Source organism: Glycine soja, chromosome 20 (assembly GCF_004193775.1).
Source record: "Glycine soja cultivar W05 chromosome 20, ASM419377v2, whole genome shotgun sequence".
NCBI lineage: Eukaryota > Viridiplantae > Streptophyta > Magnoliopsida > Fabales > Fabaceae > Glycine > Glycine soja.
In genome coordinates this window covers 26604076-26621714 of record NC_041021.1, presented here as the reverse complement: position 1 = coordinate 26621714, position 17639 = coordinate 26604076, and the positions used below count along the sequence as shown (strand labels likewise).

The 17639-nt window shown below is 33.2% G+C and overlaps 1 protein-coding gene across 1 annotated transcript; it reads right to left on the bottom strand.

Moving 5' to 3' along the window:
• Window positions 1–13685: 13685 nt before the first annotated feature.
• On the bottom strand, window positions 13686–17256 carry LOC114403672. Its single transcript, XM_028366774.1, has 2 exons — window positions 17016–17256; window positions 13686–14278 (listed from the first exon to the last, which is right to left on the bottom strand). Exons 1-2 carry the CDS (start codon window positions 17086–17088, stop codon window positions 14061–14063), a joined length of 291 nt encoding a protein of 96 aa, XP_028222575.1. The 5' UTR covers window positions 17089–17256; the 3' UTR covers window positions 13686–14060.
• Between the last annotated feature and the right edge of the window lie 383 nt (window positions 17257–17639).

Here is a 17639-nt window from a genome sequence, read left to right as displayed (position 1 = left end):
TTGCATAGATATTAGTATGAAATTATTTATGTGAATTATGTTCGATTCAAAGGAAACACAATTTGTCCAAATAATATTGTACATGTGATGATAAATGTGTGACTATTATAAGGTATTTTTTGTTAGACAAGTGGCCTCAGATATTTTAAGAAGGAGGGTTGAATTAAGATATCACAAACTATTTTCCTAATTAAAATTTTATACTTCTTTAAAGATAATGTCAATATTCCCTTATTATGAATTACTATAATTCAATTCAGACTATTTTTTCTTAATGCAAAACATAAATAACAATAAATAAAGAAGTTTAAGGGAAGAGAAAAATGCAAACTCAGTTTTATACTGGTTCGGCCTCACCCTTGTGCCTACGTCCAGTCCCCAAGCAACCCGCTTGAGAGTTCCACTATCTTGTAAAAATCCTTTACAAGTTCTGAACCACACAAGGACAACCCTTCCTTTGTGTTCAGATCACTTTACAACAAGAGACCCTCACAATTATTTATATGAAAAGTTGTGACTCTTCACTTTGAAATTTGATTTTTTAAGACTAGTAATCGATTACCAATTCATTGTAATCGATTACATAACTAGTAATTTAAATTCAAATTTCTTTAAGGCTGTTTTAAAACGTTCCAAACCTTTGGTAATCGATTACAAACCATGTTTAATCGATTACATGCTTTCTAAAACATTTAAAAGCTTTTCAGCAAGCACATTGGCCACTGGTAATCGATTACATCTTCTGGTAATTGATTACCAGAGAGTAAAACTCTTTAAAAAAACATTTTAAGTTAAATCCTTTGACCAAACCTTTTGTTGTTTCAACTTGGAATTTTCTTCCTAAGACTCTAGGAATTATCTTGATCATATTTCTTGAATTTCTTGGATATCTTGGATTCTTGTCTTGAATAAAACTTGAAAAGCGTGTTCCTTTTGCATCATCAAAACATTAGGATAGCTTTGCCTCTTCATTTTCATGTGAATAATAGTCGGTCCAAAGAAAGACTATTATTTGACAGAATTTATTGTCTATATTTGATCATTGTGTTGAGAGTATCAATTATAAATTAATTTATTTATCCAAAGACTATGAACTAATGTTATGTTGGGTATCTTGTGACGAGTTTATTAGGTGAACGATTTTGCACATGTCATGTTATATATATTTTATATAACTTGTTGGCTTATTTGTGAGCATGTAATTATTTTATTATTTTTATTCAATTCTTGTTGCTAGTATTGCAAATGTATCTGCTCAAGTGAATTGTCTCCCAAGGATGCATATGACAAATTTTAAGGTCTGAGAGGAAGTCATAGAAATTGTTATCGGCAGTATGGATTTGGATTTGGCACTAAGAATGGAACGACCCACTTTCACTTCGGAAACCTCTAATGAAGCAGCAAAAATGGAGAAATGGGACTGTTTCAATGCATTATGATCATGAAGGTTCCAAAAGCGTTTCGGGGCTCTATTTCTGATGGTGAAAATGCAAAGAAATTTCTTGAGGAAATTGAACTATACTTTGTAAAAAGATGAGAAGGAGGAGACGAGTAACTATTTGGCTAAACACCAAAAGTAATATAAGGGAGTACATAATGGAAATGTCTAACATGGCATCAAAACTGAAACACTTAAGTTAGAGCTGGGTGAATACTTGCTGGTACATTTAGTTTTGATCTCACTTCCTAAACACTTCGGCCAATTCAAAGTGAGCTATAACGCTTAGAAGAACAAATGGTCTCTTAACGAACATATATCTCATTGTGTGCAAGAGGAAGAGAGACTACAGAGACATAGATCTGAACGTGCTCATTTAAGCTTGACCTCTCAGAATAAGAAAAGAAAGAAAACTGAGGGTGCTATGCAGGCAATAGGAACTTTTAGATTACAGTTGAAAACTGGAATTTATTTGGATTTGTTTGAGACTTTTGTTTTATCGTCTTTTAGACGAAATTTGATTTCAATTTCTAGTTTGGACAAATTTGTTTTTTCTTGTTCATTTGAAAATAATAAAATTAGTCTATACCAAAATTTAAATTTGATTGGTTCCGATTCTTTAATTGATAATCTATATATGCTAGATGTTATTTGTTCATATAATGAAATACTGCAAACAAATTCATGTGGTACAAAATGAAAATTAAATGAGAATTCAGCCACCTTATGACACAAACACTCAGGTCATATATCTAAACAGAGAAACCAGAGACTTGTGTTGGATGAAATTCTTGAACCTTTAGATTTATCAGACTTTGAAGTCTGTGTTGAATGGATAAAGGGAAAATGAACAAACATGAGAAAATTAGGTGCCGAAAGAGTTAAAGACGTCTTGGAACTAGTAGATACAGACATTTATGGTCCTTTTCTATCACCTTCTTGAAATGGGCAACAATATTTCATCTCATTCATAGACGACTACTCTAGATAAGATTACCTATATTTGATACATGAGAAGTTCCAATCCCTAGACACTTTTAAGAGTTTCAAGGCTAAAGTTGAACTTCAACTTGGAAAGAAAATTAAGGATGTCAAATCTGAATGTGGTGGTGAGTACTATGACACATATGATGGATCAGGAGAACAACGTCTAGGACCTTTTGCATGTTTTCTCAAAGACTATGGAATTGTTCTGCAATACACTATGTCAAGCAAACATACCATGAATAGTGTAGTAGAACAACGAAACCGAACTCTTAAGGATATGGTGAAAAGTATGGTTAGTCATTCTTCTTTGCTAGAATCGCTTTGGGGAGAAGCCTTAAAGATTGTAGCTTACATCCTTAATAGGGTGTTAAGTAAAGTATTTAACAAAATCCCTTATGAACTTTGGACTGGCAAACAACCAAGCATTAAACACTTGCATATTTGGGGTAGTGTAGCTAAGGCATGACCTTATAGGTCGCAAGAAAGCAAGCTGGATTCCAGAACAAATAGTAACTATTTTGTTGGTTATGCCAAACGCTCTCGGGGCTATAAGTTTTACGATCCCACTTTAAGATCCTTTTTTGAAATGGGAAATGCAAGATTTCTTGAAGAAGGAAGAGAACATAGGAATGTTGCCTATACCTATTATTGTTCAAGAAACAACTCCAGTAATAGAAAATAATATTCCAATTATTGTTGATAACATTGTTCAAGAACAAGACAAGAATGAGATTCTCCCTCAAACACCTATACAACAACTTCAAGAAGTGTCATTAAGGAGATCTATTAGAGAGAGGAGAATTTCAATCCCAAATGATTATATTACCTTTCTCCAAGAACAAGAGGATGACATTGGTTTAACAAAGGATGATCCAATCTACTTCTGTCAAGCTATGCGTAGTTCTAACTTTAAAAATTGGATCGATGCCACAAAGGATGAGATGAAATCTATGCAAGAAAATGATGTTTGGAATCTTGTCGAATTGCTAAAGGTGTGAAACCTATTGGTTGCAAATGGATATTTAAAACCAAAAGGAATTCAAAAGGCAATATCAAGCTATATAAGACTCTTCTAGTCGCTAAAGGTTTCACTCAAAAGGAAGACATTGACTATAAAGAAAATTTTTCTCCAGTATTTTCAAAGGATTCTTTTAGAACAATAATGACATTGGTAGCTCATTATGATTTAGAACTACATCAGATGGATGTTAAGATTGCATTTCTAAATGGTAACATTGAAGAAACGATTTATATGGTGCAACCATAAAACTTTGTATCAGGAGACTCAAAGTCTATGGTTTGCAAACTAATTAAATCCATTTATGGTCTTAAACAAGCTTTCCGTCAATGGTATTACAAGTTCTATCAAGTCATTACCTTGTATGGTTTTGAGGAAAATGCAGTTGATGATTGTGTATATCACAAGTTCAATGGGAGTAAATACTTATTCTTGGTATTATATGTCGATTATATACTGCTTGATAGGAGTAATATAGGCTTCTTATAGGAGACTAAAAAAATTTATGACCAAAAATTTTGAAATGAAAAATCTTGGGGAAGCCTCTTTTGTGTTAGGTATTAAGATACTAAGAGATCACTCCCAAGGTATCCTAAGACTGTTAGAAGAGAGTTATATCGATAAGGTCCTAAATAGATTCAGCATGAAATATAGTAAATCAGGAGATACCCCGATATCCAAAGGAGATAAATTTAGTCTCAAACAATGCCCCAGTAATAACCTTGAAAGAACAAAGATTCAAAAGATTCCTTATGTGTGAGTAGTAGGAAGTCTAATGTATCAAGTTTGCACTTGTCCCAATATAGCATTTGTAGTAGGAGTTCTGGGCAGATATTTGAGTAGTCCTAGAATGCAGCATTGGAAAGCAGCAAAATATGTGATGTGTTACCTGAAGAGAACAAAATGATGCATGCTCACTTATCAGAAGTCTGAGAATTTGGAGATCATTGGCTACAAAGACTCTAATTTTTCTGGATGCAAAGACAGTAAATGTTCCACATTTGGATACATATTTATGTTGGCTAGAGGAGCTATCTCTTGAAAGTCTGCTAAACAGACTCTCGTAGCTTCTTCGACCATGGTCGTTGTAACACCCTGAAATATTACTAATTATAAATCGATGTTTAATTACATTTATCGTGTTATTTAACTATAAGGTTGACTTGAATGAGTTGAGGTATGGCTTGAATTAGTCATGTGTGAATTTCTTGATGTGGATGTTGAGTTATGTGGAGTTTTCTTGAGCTAAGTTGAAATTATGAGATTTCAAATTTTACCTAAACCTATTTCAGTAAAATTGCAATCCCTAATTCGTTAATCGTTGGATCGTCTTCAAATTTTGGCTGCAGCTTCCTAAGACAATCCTCCACAGTATGACCGTTGGGATTTTGCAAATAACAATTTTTGATGTCTCGCTAAGTGTGAAGGGCGCGCTAAGTGCAATTCCAATCCGAGAGGGAATTGCGCTGAGCGAGAAGGGGCGCGCTAAGCGCAATTCCAACCCGAAAGGGAATTGCGCTGAGTGAGAATTGGCCCGCTGAGCGAGACTTAGTGAAGAGGGAGTTGCGCTAAGCACGAATTATCACACTAAGCGCGAAAAGTGGACTCCCACTTAACGAGATGAGCTTGCTAAGCAAGATCTGCAGATTATAAATACGTTCTTCAATGTAAAAAACATGATTTTCACTCTCTCCTCCTCTCCAAACGCCACCCAAACCCTAACACCTCCTTCTCCACCACCCACGACCACCGGTGGCCGCCACGAGCCGTCATTGCTTGCTGTCGAACCCCCAACCAAGAGGAACATTTTAATCGGAGCGGAATCCTCAGAATCCTCCTCAAGGATTCGGTGGAGAAAATTCCCCCAATCCCCCATTTCAAAACTTCTCTGAGGTAATCTTGAATTCTAAGCCTTTCTCTTAGTGTCTCTTATGTTTTGGGTACCGTAATAAAGTGTTTTTACACTTCCTTTGAAAAACCCATAAGAATGAGACATTGTAAAATTTATCTTTTTATAACATTGATGTTATTTTTGTGATCTTCACTAAACCTTGGTCACATTGGCGTGTTCGAAATTTTTAAAATGATGTCTCTTTTTAGTAGAATCTAAAACACCCCTCAGCCCTTTATGTTTTAGCAGAGGTATTTGACTTTGAATATGGTTATTAACCTTGTTTTTGAAACCTATACTAAATTTTCTTCAATTTGGTACATAGAACCTTGCGTTTGGACTAACGAGCGTGAATAAGAGAGACATTTGAGTGATGAAAAGGGGAACTGAAGGAGAGCTCACGATAGGTGAGAGGACTTTATTATCATTTACAGTTTTTAATACCATAGTTGGGGTCAGGGAACCTAACTATGGGGATGTATGCATGTCCCTGTTGCATGCTGGTTTTCAAGAAAACAATGTTTTTGACTAATGGGATGCGATATATCTATTATTGATGAATAACATTATTGTTTCTATTAAACTTGTGTTGCCTGAAGACCTGGGGAGTGTGAATCTTAGGCATAAACTATATATGAATATGCGGAGTGTGACTTATTGATGATATTTCTATTAATGACATTAGTTGATATGAGATGATGTTGTTATTGATGATTATGTCAATATGAGTTGATGTTGTTATTGATGATTATGTTAATATGAGATGATGTTGATGTTGAGAATGATATTGAGAGGAAATGTTGATGATGTTGAAAATGCATTGTGATGATGTTATGTTGTGTATGTACATGAGGGGTGCAGTGACCTTGTTGGATATCCTTGGTGGGGGAAATAGAGTGGTTAAAGAGTTTTAAGCATCTTTGGAGGAGGATGGCTTAGAATCTTTAATTATCCATGGTTAGTGCATTGATGGTGCCCATGTTTCATACGTTGTATGTTGTGTATGTACATGGGGGGGGGGTGTAATGGCCTTGTTGGATATCCCTGGTGGGGAAAATAGAGTGGTTAAAGAGTTTTAAGCATCTTTGGAGGGGGAATGGCTTAGAATCTTTAATTATCCACGGTCAGTGCATTGATGGTGTCCATGTTTCATACGTTGTATGTTGTGTATGTACATGGGGGGTGCACTGACCTTATTGGATATCCCTGGTGGGGGAAATATAGTGGTTAAAGAGTTTTAAGCATCTTTGGAGGGGGATGGCTTAAAATCTTTAATTATCCATGGTCAGTGCATTGATGGTGCCCATGTTTCAAACTTCATATGACATGGAAATAGTATAAACTTTGTCAGTAAGTACTTGTAGTTTCTTGTGAGGAGGAATTCTTGTACTTGGAGGCATATCACTCGGTTTGGAACTCCCTTGAGACTCAGGTTGATCACCGTGGGGGGGGGGGGGGGGGGAGGGGAGTTGTCTGTTCACGACAGGGTGACCGCGATACTTACTGCCTAGTTTTCCTAAGTGAGAGTGTCGTGTGAACACGCTTAGGCTATTTCCTTGGGGATGGTACCACATTGTATTTGAGAGTTGAGGTCAGGTGCATGCATCATACTGAGCATGATTGATTGGAACTATGGACTAATGATGACTATTTGTTGAGTGTGTGTTGGACTAGTATATGTTTGTGTAAGCTTATGATATTTGTTAATGTTTTCTTACTAATTATGGTTATTTGATCTTTGTATTAATTTATTTTATAATAAACTCACCCCTAACAATTTTTGTACCATGTGGTTGGTACCTATAATAATCGTGAACCTTTTTTCGTGGGAGCAGAATGACAGCAGTAGAGTACGAGAAGCGAGATTTTTTTTGTGGAGCCGCCAAGCCGACGTGATGATGTTGGGATTATTTTGGGAGAGAGTTGTGTTTTGTTAATCAACTCCTCCATAGCTGATTCCATAATTCTTTTTTGTTGAATTAAGGATGTAAATCATAAATTTAACTATATGTATGAACAAATTTACTTTCCATTATGTGAATGATATATACTAAGTTTCTATACCTATATATATATATATATATATATATATATATATATATATATGTATGTATGGATGTATGTATGTATTCACTTAAGTAATGGTGCGTTGTTTGGTGAATGTATATCGAGAAAAAAATTACTTTCATTTTTCATAAGCAAATTAACAGAGTTTTCATTTTAAAATTGAAATTCTTGCGGTTTAGAGTGGTGATATCGTAGTGACGAGGCAGGTCGTTACAGTCGTGGAGTTCATTGCTTGTTTTGAGGCATCCAACCATGGGATATGACTGGGAAATTTTGTCATTAGTTTGCGTGTGGCCGATGGGATTGAAAGATCATTGAAAATTTATTGTGATAATAAATCGACAGTTATTTACTCCAACAACAATAGGAGTACAACCAAATCAAAGTTTATTGACATCAAGTTTTTGGTTGTTAAGGAAAGAGTTCAGAATAAACAGATTTCCATAGAACATTTAAGGACAAATGATATGCTAGCTAACCCACTTACGAAAGGTTTGGTACCTAAAGTTTTCATGAGCACATTATTCCCATTGAACTTGTAATATACACAATCATCAACTATATTTGCCTCAAAATCATATGAGGTAATAACTTGATGGAACTTGTAATACCATTGATGGGAAGCCTGTTTCAGACCATAGAAGGATTTTTTTTTGTTTGCAAACATAGATTTGAGTCGCCTAATACAAAGTTTTCTGGTTGCACAATATAAATTATTTCTTCAGTGTCACCATTTAGAAACACAATCTTAACATCCATCTGATGTAGCTTTAAATCATAATGAGATACCAATGTCATTATTGTTCTAAAAGAATCCTTTGAAGATATTGGAGAAAAGGTTTCTTTATAGTCAATGCCTTCCTTTTTGAGTAAAACCTTTAGTGACTAGATGAGCCTTATATCTTTAGATATTGCCCTTCGAATCCCTTTTGGTTTTAAATATCCATTTTCAACCAATAGGTTTCACACCTTTAGGCAATTCGACAAGATTCCAAATGCCATTGTCTTGCATAGATTTCATCTCATCGTTCATGGCATTGACCCAATTTTGAGAGTTAGAACTACACATAGCTTGACAGAAGTTGATTGGATCATCCTCTGTTAAACAATGTCATCCTCATGTTCTTGGAGAAAGACAATATAATCATTTGGGATTGAAATTCTCCTTTCTCTAACAGATCTCCTTAATGACACTTCTTGAGGTTGTTGTATAGGTGTTTAAGGGAGAATCTCATTCTTGTCTTGTTCTTGAACAATGTCATCAACAATAATTGGAACATTATTTTCTATTACTGGAGTTATTTCTTGAACAATAATAGGTATGAGGACTTGAACACTATCAGTAACAATTTCTTCCTCAAAGGCAACATTCTTATGTTCTCTTCCTTCCCAAACTCAATTTCCTTAAGAAATCTCGCATTTCCTATTTCAAAAAAGGATCTTAAAGTGGGATTGTAAAATTGATAGCCTCAAGAGCATTCGGCATAGCCAACAAAATAACAGTTAATTGTTCTTGAATCCAACTTTCTTGCATGCGGCCTATAAGGTCGTGCCTCATCCAAACAACCCCAAATATGAAAATGTTTAATGCTTAGCCTTTTGTCAGTCCAAATTTCATAAGAGGTTTTGTTAATTGCTTTACTTGGCACCCTATTAAGGATGTAAGTTGTGGTCTTTAAGGCTTCTCCCCAAAGCGACTCTAGCAAAGAAGAATGGCTAATCATACTTATCACTATATCCTTAAGAGTTTGGTTTCGTCGTTTTGCTACACTATTCATGCTAGGTTTTCCTCGCATAGTATATTGTGGAACAATTCCACACTCTTTGAGAAAAAACAAAAAAGGTCATGGGCGTTGTTCTCCTAATCCATCGTATCTGCCATATTACTCATCACCATGGTCAGATTTGATAGCCTTAATTTTCTTTCCAAGTTGAAGTTCAACTTCAACCTTGAAACTCTTAAAAATGTCTTGGGATTGGAACTTCTTATGTATCAAATATAGGTAATCGTATCTAAAGTAATCATCTATGAACGAGATGAAATATTGTTGCCCATTCCAAGAAGGTGTTGGAAAAATACCACAAATGTTTGTATGTACTAGTTCCAAGACGTCTTTAGCTCTTTTGACACCTAATTTTCTCATGTTTATTCGTTTTTCCTTTATGCATTCAATAGAGACATCAAAGTCTGATAAATCTAAAGGTTCAAGAATTTCATCTGACACAAGTCTCTGAATTCTCTATTTAGAGATATGACCCAAGCTTTGTGCCATAAGGTGGCTGAATTCTAATTTAATTTTCATTTTTTACCACATGAGTTTGTTTGCAGTATTTCATTATAGGAACAAATAACATCTAGCATATATAGATTACCAATTAAAGAACCAGAACCAATCAAATTTGAATTTTGGTAAAGACTAATTTTATTATTTTCAAATGAACAAGAAAAATCAAATTTGTCCAAACTAGAAATTGAAATCAAATTCTGTCTAAAAGATGGTAGAACAAAAGTCTCAAGTAAATCCAAATAAAATCCAGTTTTCAACTCTAATCTAAAAGTTCTTATAGCCTCCACTACAACTCTTTTGTCGCTGCCCACAAATATGAATCTTTCATCATCACTTGGTAGCCGACTCCACAAGCAACCCTGCATTGTTACACTTATGTGACTAGTAGGACCAAAATCCATCCACTAGGTATCTTTAGGTAAAATAGTAAATTATCTTTAGAACAAAAAAGAGCAGGAGATTTACCTTTCCTTACATGCCATGCAACGTACTTTGGACACTTTTTCTTCATGTGTCCAGACTTAGAAGTAGCAGGTAAATTCTTCGTATTTTTTCTTTTGCTGAGAAGACCATTTTGCAGCACACTTAGTTTTCTTTCTTTTCTTCTTTTGAGAGGTTGAGATTAAATGAGTACTTTCATATTTGTCTCTCTATGCAGCCTCTTTTTCTCTTGCACACAATGAGATATAAGCTCGTTAAAGGAGCATTTGTCGTTTTGAGTGTTATAGCTCAATCTAATTTTTTCAAAGTGTGTAGGAAGTGAGATCAAACTAAATGCAGAAGCGGGTCTTCACTAAGCTCTAACTTAGGTGCTTTCATTTTTTATGTCAAGTTAGGTATTTCCATTATGTACTCCCCTTATATTACTTTTGCCCCTTCGAGCCAAAAGGTTACTCGTCTCCACCTCTTGTTTTTTACAAAGTATTGTTCAATTTCCTCAAGAAATTTCTTTTCATTTTCAACATAAAAAAATAGAGCTTCGAAACTCTTCTAGAATAAAGCACTTCATGATCATTATACAAATTTGGTTGGAACGATCTCATTTCTTAATTTTTGCCTCATTATAGGTTTTCGAAGTGTGAGTGGGTCACTTCGTTCTCAGTGTTAAATCCAAATCCATACCACCAAGAGGGTTCCTTCTAGACCTTACTATTATAGCACGAACATTAGAAATTGAATAATAAAAAATAATCAAATAATTACATGTTCACAAATAAGCCAACAAGTTATAATATATATATATATATATATATCACATGATACACAACACAATAATCAAATATTAACAATAAATTCTGTCAAATAATAGTTTTTCTTTGGACCAATTATTATTCACATGAAAACACCTTATAATTATCACATTTATCATCACATGCATAATATTATTTAGACAAATTGAGTCGCTCTTTGGGCGAACACAATTTTTATGAATAATTTCATACTAATATATATGCAATTCTAGTTAAATTAATTTATGTAATAGAGATTGTTTTGACAATATATTATTTCAATTAATTTAATGAAAAAATTACTAAACATGCAAATAAATAAGAAGGATATATTATGGCTAAATTTAGCCCTAATCATGATAGTAAAAAGAAATATAAAACATCAATTACAACAAATAAATATCATATCCATAAAAAGAATTAAAAAATAATAAATTATGTATTAATTCCTGAAAAAAATATTTACAGATAATCAAGGATTTTTTATGAACAAAAGATAACGAGATTATATATATATATATATATATATATATATATATATATATATATATATATATATAATAATACCAGAAGGTATATTTAATCTAATGAAACAAACTATAACAAAGAAAAAAAGCGCATTACATCTATATATATATACCATGCTATAGCAATCCCAAAATTTACAAGACAGAAAAAGAAAACTTTCATGTAATTGCCTTGTAGATATATGTCAAAAGAAAAAGGAAACTGAAAGTGTAAAGGTACAAGCCCCGTTTTTTTATTAATTACATGAAAGTTTTTTTATTTATTAATTACACGCGTTTGAATACAAAACTTCTTTTATTCCTTATAATTTGCGGTATGCAAGTTTTGCAAAATGTAGAAAATTAGATAATACAGTTTTCCACTGTTAGTATAAAGGCGTTAAACTCTTTTTTTATCATAAAATATTTTTTTAATTTAATGATACTTGTGTTTTACATACACACATTTGACTATTTTAATGATTTTTTTTCTCTATTGTGTTATTGCATTTAGACTTTATTGGAGTTCGATATCTTTATTAGACTACCATTCTTTTTCAGTCATTCTTTTTTCACGTTGAGTCCTTTTTGTTATATTACCTTTTACATCGATACTATAAAGTTACTGTGGTATTGGGAAATTTCAACTTAAATCGTAATAATTCCAATTAATCACCAATAAAAGAGATTAGGTTCACGAATTACATTTTTCATAATTTTCCTCTATCTTGCGTCTTCTTTTTCAACTAAATACAAACCATCTTAAAATTGTTGCCATCAAACAAAATAACTTGGACTTAAAATATCTTCTACTATTTGCATTTCTTGTTGTATCAATGAACCCCTATCAACACCTACAAAAAGCACCCAGAAACTACAAAATATATAGTCATCAACATGTAACCTTGATCTAGCATTTCTGTTGTAATGTGTGAATTCTTAAGTTTATTGGAGAAATCTATCACAATAGACATGTTAGATCAAGGGTAAAATTTCTGTTGTTGCAAGGGACGAATATTCAAAGTTGGAAGTAAAATTTTGATGTTTGTGACTCATGGGAATACTTGAACATAGTTACCTTTGAAGGTATGAATTTTAAATTGTTTAATTTTTAACTGCTTCCTTTGTCTTATTTATTGGAATTATTTCATTCCCTATATAAGAATTTATTGCAAGAAAATCATATACATGTTTCACATGTCCAAATCATTTGGCTCTATTTTAATTCGGGTATACCAGTAACAATGTAGATATTGAATTTTCACCTAAATAACGTATATATAGTATCATTTGGACTAACCAATGATTTTGTGCCTGTTTGATTTGATATTGGAAATTGATTTTAAGTTTAAAATTATTTTGAATATATTTTTAAAAGTTTAAATTCATGTTGGTGAAGAATTTAGAATTAATTCTGGATTAAGGTAACTTTAAGTAATTCCTGCGTTCCATTTAAAAGTTTATATTAGATTTTACTCCTAACTTAATTTTATAATAAAATATTCAAACATAAATCATATCACTTCAAAATCAATTTTACCAACGCCTATAAAAATCTATTTTATAATAAATCGATTCCATAAGTCATAACAATTGTTAAGTGAAAAATGTTTTCAATCAAGTTGCAAATATTTTAGATAGAGGAGGTTTTTTTTTTTTCTCTTTTTAGGTATCCCATCTTACAATCATTTAGCGAAACAATATTTTTAAATAAATTAGTGTCATTTTGTTACTCTGAAAAACAACTAAGAAGAGTTGTAAGTGTCAAATAGAGTTAATAAAGTGTCAATGATAAACATAAACTAACTGAAATTATGGTTGTTTTGCTTACACTACGAGATAACGAATAAGAAATCTGGGTAATGATTTCTGCTCATATAAATCTATCATTGACTCTCCTGTATGTGTATAGTGATAGTCATTGTTCAATTAACTTAACACTTACAACTCATCTTAATTGTTTTTCAGTGCAACACAATGGCTTGTTTTGTTATTGTCTTATTTTTTTGAAGGCAAATACCTTGAATAACAAATATTACAATACTAGGACTGATACGGGTTGGATATGACTTCTCTTTTGTAAACACCCTATTACGGTGTCAAAGGCTCATTTTCTACGAAAAATGGAAGGGTAAAAATTGGGGGATAACATGGTAAAATACATTATTTTTTCTCATGTAAATTAACAATAAACAAGCCTTAAGCAAACAATTTCTCTGCAATTATCATTTTCTTCAGCAACTTTATTCTCACAAAAAAAAGAGTATAATTTGAGTATTTATTTCAAAAGAAAAATAAGAAAACAAATACAACACTTAAGTGATACTGCCTTTTTGGGCATTGTTACCTTAACAACGGAAACTTCGAAAGCTACAAATCAGAACTGATTGCAAAAATGCATTAACCAAATAATCAAACTATTGATGAAACGCACGAAACAGATGTGCAAAACAATAAAGTGTCCAAGCACAAGTATTTGGTAGTGCAGAGAAGTTGATTATTATCAGATATATATGAAAAATCTATATAGAAGGTTGAACATAAATAAAGTTCAAAGCAGTAATGAACACCAGAACCAATAGGCTAGTCTAGAATCCCCAAATCCACCTTATTGCAAATAGAAGTAAAAGATGAGCCTAGGCAGAAGCTGTTTTCTTTTGCTGGAAAATGACAGCATACACAGGAACTGCAACACCAATGCTGAAAGCAGTGAACACAGCAAGGGACATTTTCAACCCCTGGTGCTTCATCTTGTCCAAGTTGTACATGTGCTTTGCATGAAGATAGTAGGGCTCATCATGACCATGTCCACCTCCCATCCTCTTCATGCCAGTTGAATGAAAACCTCTGCTCACTGTCAACATAATATTGTTTTCAAGTAAGAAGGTTGAATGCTCCGATGAAAACAGTGACTTTTCAAGGATCTAAAAGGGTATTGATAAGCAATACATATACGCACTCAGATATCAATAAATGATGATTATAAAAAAATTAATAATATTTTACTTAAAAAATGTCTCCAAGAATATGTAAATTTAAAAGACGCCAGTTTTTGTGATTCGGCAATAACAGTCTGAATCACTGGGAGAAAACAGACAACTCATCTCACCATTGTGGCTGCTATGGTTACAGATGATTAAATCCCCATTTTGTGCCCTTTTGTTCGACTTTAAATTTCATACCCTTCCCCCCATGTGCACATTTCACAACCTTTCACTTCAAAGAATGACCCAATACTGTCCCCTTGCATCACCCATCTCTGGCAGGTCATATATTTTCTGGTGCGGCTCCTCTTTGGGGCAGCCATGGCATCGTCTCAAGTCACAAGCCGCCAACAGAGCACTCAGCCTCAGCTTCAGCCTCTCATTATTATTGGCTAGTCAAATTATTCCTTACATTGATGGTAATTGTGTATCTAGACCATTACTTTTGATTTTTAACAATGACAAGTCTTTAGCTGGTATTTTTAAAATTTTGAGCATTTAGATTTGTGTAGTATAAATTACATAGTTTATGCTATACCATTTTCATATAGCAGCCATCCCTGGTATAGCTTTTATGGGGCCAGCTACTCTATGCCATAACTCTTTTACAAATATTTCTAGGGGTTTGGAAGGAGAATTGTCGCAAAACCTGCATTAACTGCACTGGAATGAAGTTGAGCAAACCATTATAGCTGCAAGATACACTTACAACATATCCCTTATTGATAAATAGTATAACTAAATGAGTAATACTATAATAAAATGTTATATGCATTAGCTGCACTGGCATGATAACTAATTAATTATTCAATAGATACTGCTAATTAATAAGTCCAAAGTCCAAGCTTAATCTATCTCCACAATAACTATGCCTTATCACACTAGGTGGGTTGACAAGCTTAATTTATCTCTATGCTTATAACAATTTTCTATCTCACCAGTGAGATATACAGCCAGATTTTCAATCATGTAAAAAATGAAAGTTGTAGACAAAATTCAAATCACAACCTTGTAAATATAGTAAATATTTAGGCAGCAACTGGACCAAGGTCCAAGAAACAGTACACATTAAAGACCCAATATCTTTTCAAAAAAAATTTAAAAACTGTTCAAAAAACTACATACCCAATATATATTTTAAGGGTAAATTTGGATAGAGAAGGTCCCTTGTTTGGGAGTGTTTGGAGAAAAGAGGAAGAAAGTGAAGGATTATCATGTAATTATCCAAGACTTCTGCTTTATGCATTTCCACGGATACTTTTTGAACATCAACTTGGAAGATTGTAAGTAATCACAAACAATTTAACACATCAAAGTAATGTTACTGTTAATTCCCCATCCCATTCTCTTCTCTTCCCTTTCATTTGCTTTTGATTCCTTCTCATATCAACTCTCAAACAGACAAAAAACTAAATGCCCTATAAATTTGGTAGTGGATACCGGATTTGGAACTTAAAACCTGATTATTAAAATGTGAGTTTAATAGTTTAAAAACACTTGTACTAAAATCTCAGATATGCAAAGAAAATAAAGTAATTCACAAGAAACAAATTAAAGCACTCCCAATTTCTTGCATAAAAAACTCCACTAACAAAGATTTAACTATGCCTCTCCATTTAATGAAACAAAGCCAACATTTCCACTGATACTATATAAATTAACGCATAGCTGAAATCTTCCAATCCAATATTCTACATTTTGCAGCTAAAAAAGGGCAATTCAGTGCATGAAGCTCCCACTTAGAGAGGTCTATGGATTGGAGGGTAGATATATGCACTACATAGTCATAGCCCCCACATTCAGGAGAGCAAAAATACAGCAAACACGCAACAGGAACTAAGACTCCTTCTACCCCAACAATCATCACCACTTCTTTGCTGTGAAAGGGACACATAATCAAACACAAGAAGGACCCACAGTTCAAGGTTACATGATCTCCACTGTCCAGCTCCTTTGTTTGAAGCATTACTACCTTTGTTGTCACTCATGAGACGCAACCAACCCCAACCCCACTACATTTCCTCTTGAAATTCAACAAGCTCAACCTCCTCTAATCTCCAGGATCACACAACCCGCGACCCAAAAAGTGGCACTCTCAAACCAAGACAGTGCCCCCTTTTGGTCCAGTTTTCTACATTCAAGTAGAAAACTTCCATCAACTCAAGTCAGCCCCCCCCCCAAAAAAAAAAAAATCAAACTCTACAATCTCTAAAAATAAAATCACCACGAATTGTCTATTTAAGTCATAAAGCTTATGTCTCTCACTGATTGCGTTTCATTCACAACGTAGGTATGATGATATTCACCGTTTCCTATAAAATTTATTGAAATTATTGAACTGAATCCATTTATATATTAAAAAAAGCCCCAATAATAACATTCAATACAGCACAAACAGCAACAAACTAATTTGATATTGATTCTGAAACCAGCAAAGCTTAAAAACTAAAAAAAAAAAAAAATCTGCTACATCATTAACCAGATTCATCTTAAAACAACCAAAAGGAACACCATCGTAAAGACGAAAGATTGAATCAAATTTCGCGAATTATTACACATCACGATAAAAAATAATAATAATAATAATAACGAGAGGGGGGATTTGACCTGAGTTAGAGAAGGAAGATTCGGAAGAAGCGACGAGCTTCGCGGCAGATCTCAGTGCGTTGTTGAAGGCCATTGGATTCGAAAGCGACGCGCTCGAAAATGAAATGGTTTCCCTGCACGCCTATTCGTCGTTCTATTCTGTTGCGTCTCTTGCGACTACGCTCGCCGTTCGACTTTTCTGAAAAAGTGAAAACCCTTGCCTCGCCTTGCTTCTTTGTGTCGATCCAACCCACTCTTTTTTTTAATTGGGCTCGTTGACAGCTAGGGTTAAGTGAATTAAAATTCAAAAGGGAAATTAAAAATATTTATAAAAAAGGTGCAGAATCAGAGAAAAAAAGAAAAAAATTAATGTCTATGCACTCTGAAAATATAAAATAATTTTAGATTATTATTCAATCATAAATTATTATTTGAATTATTTTAAGATAGTTATTTAAAAATTAATAAATTTATCATTCATGATAAGTTATAATTTAATGATTGTGTAAAAAATTTTACACTATATAACATTTTTTCTCAAAACAAATTATCCTCTTTTTTATGAATAATGCTAAAATATTTATTTTAATAAATTATTACATTGCTTATTTTGATTTATAGTTAAAATATTTGGTTATTAAACTG

Excerpts from the sequence above, each read along its gene's own strand:
- LOC114403672 (XM_028366774.1), bottom strand. The coding sequence starts at position 17,088 with ATGGCCTTCAACAACGCACTGAGATCTGCCGCGAAGCTCGTCGCTTCT. Across the intron at positions 14,279-17,015 it reads ATCTTCCTTCTCTAACTCAG|TGAGCAGAGGTTTTCATTCA; the intron begins GTCAAATCCCCC and ends TTATGTTGACAG.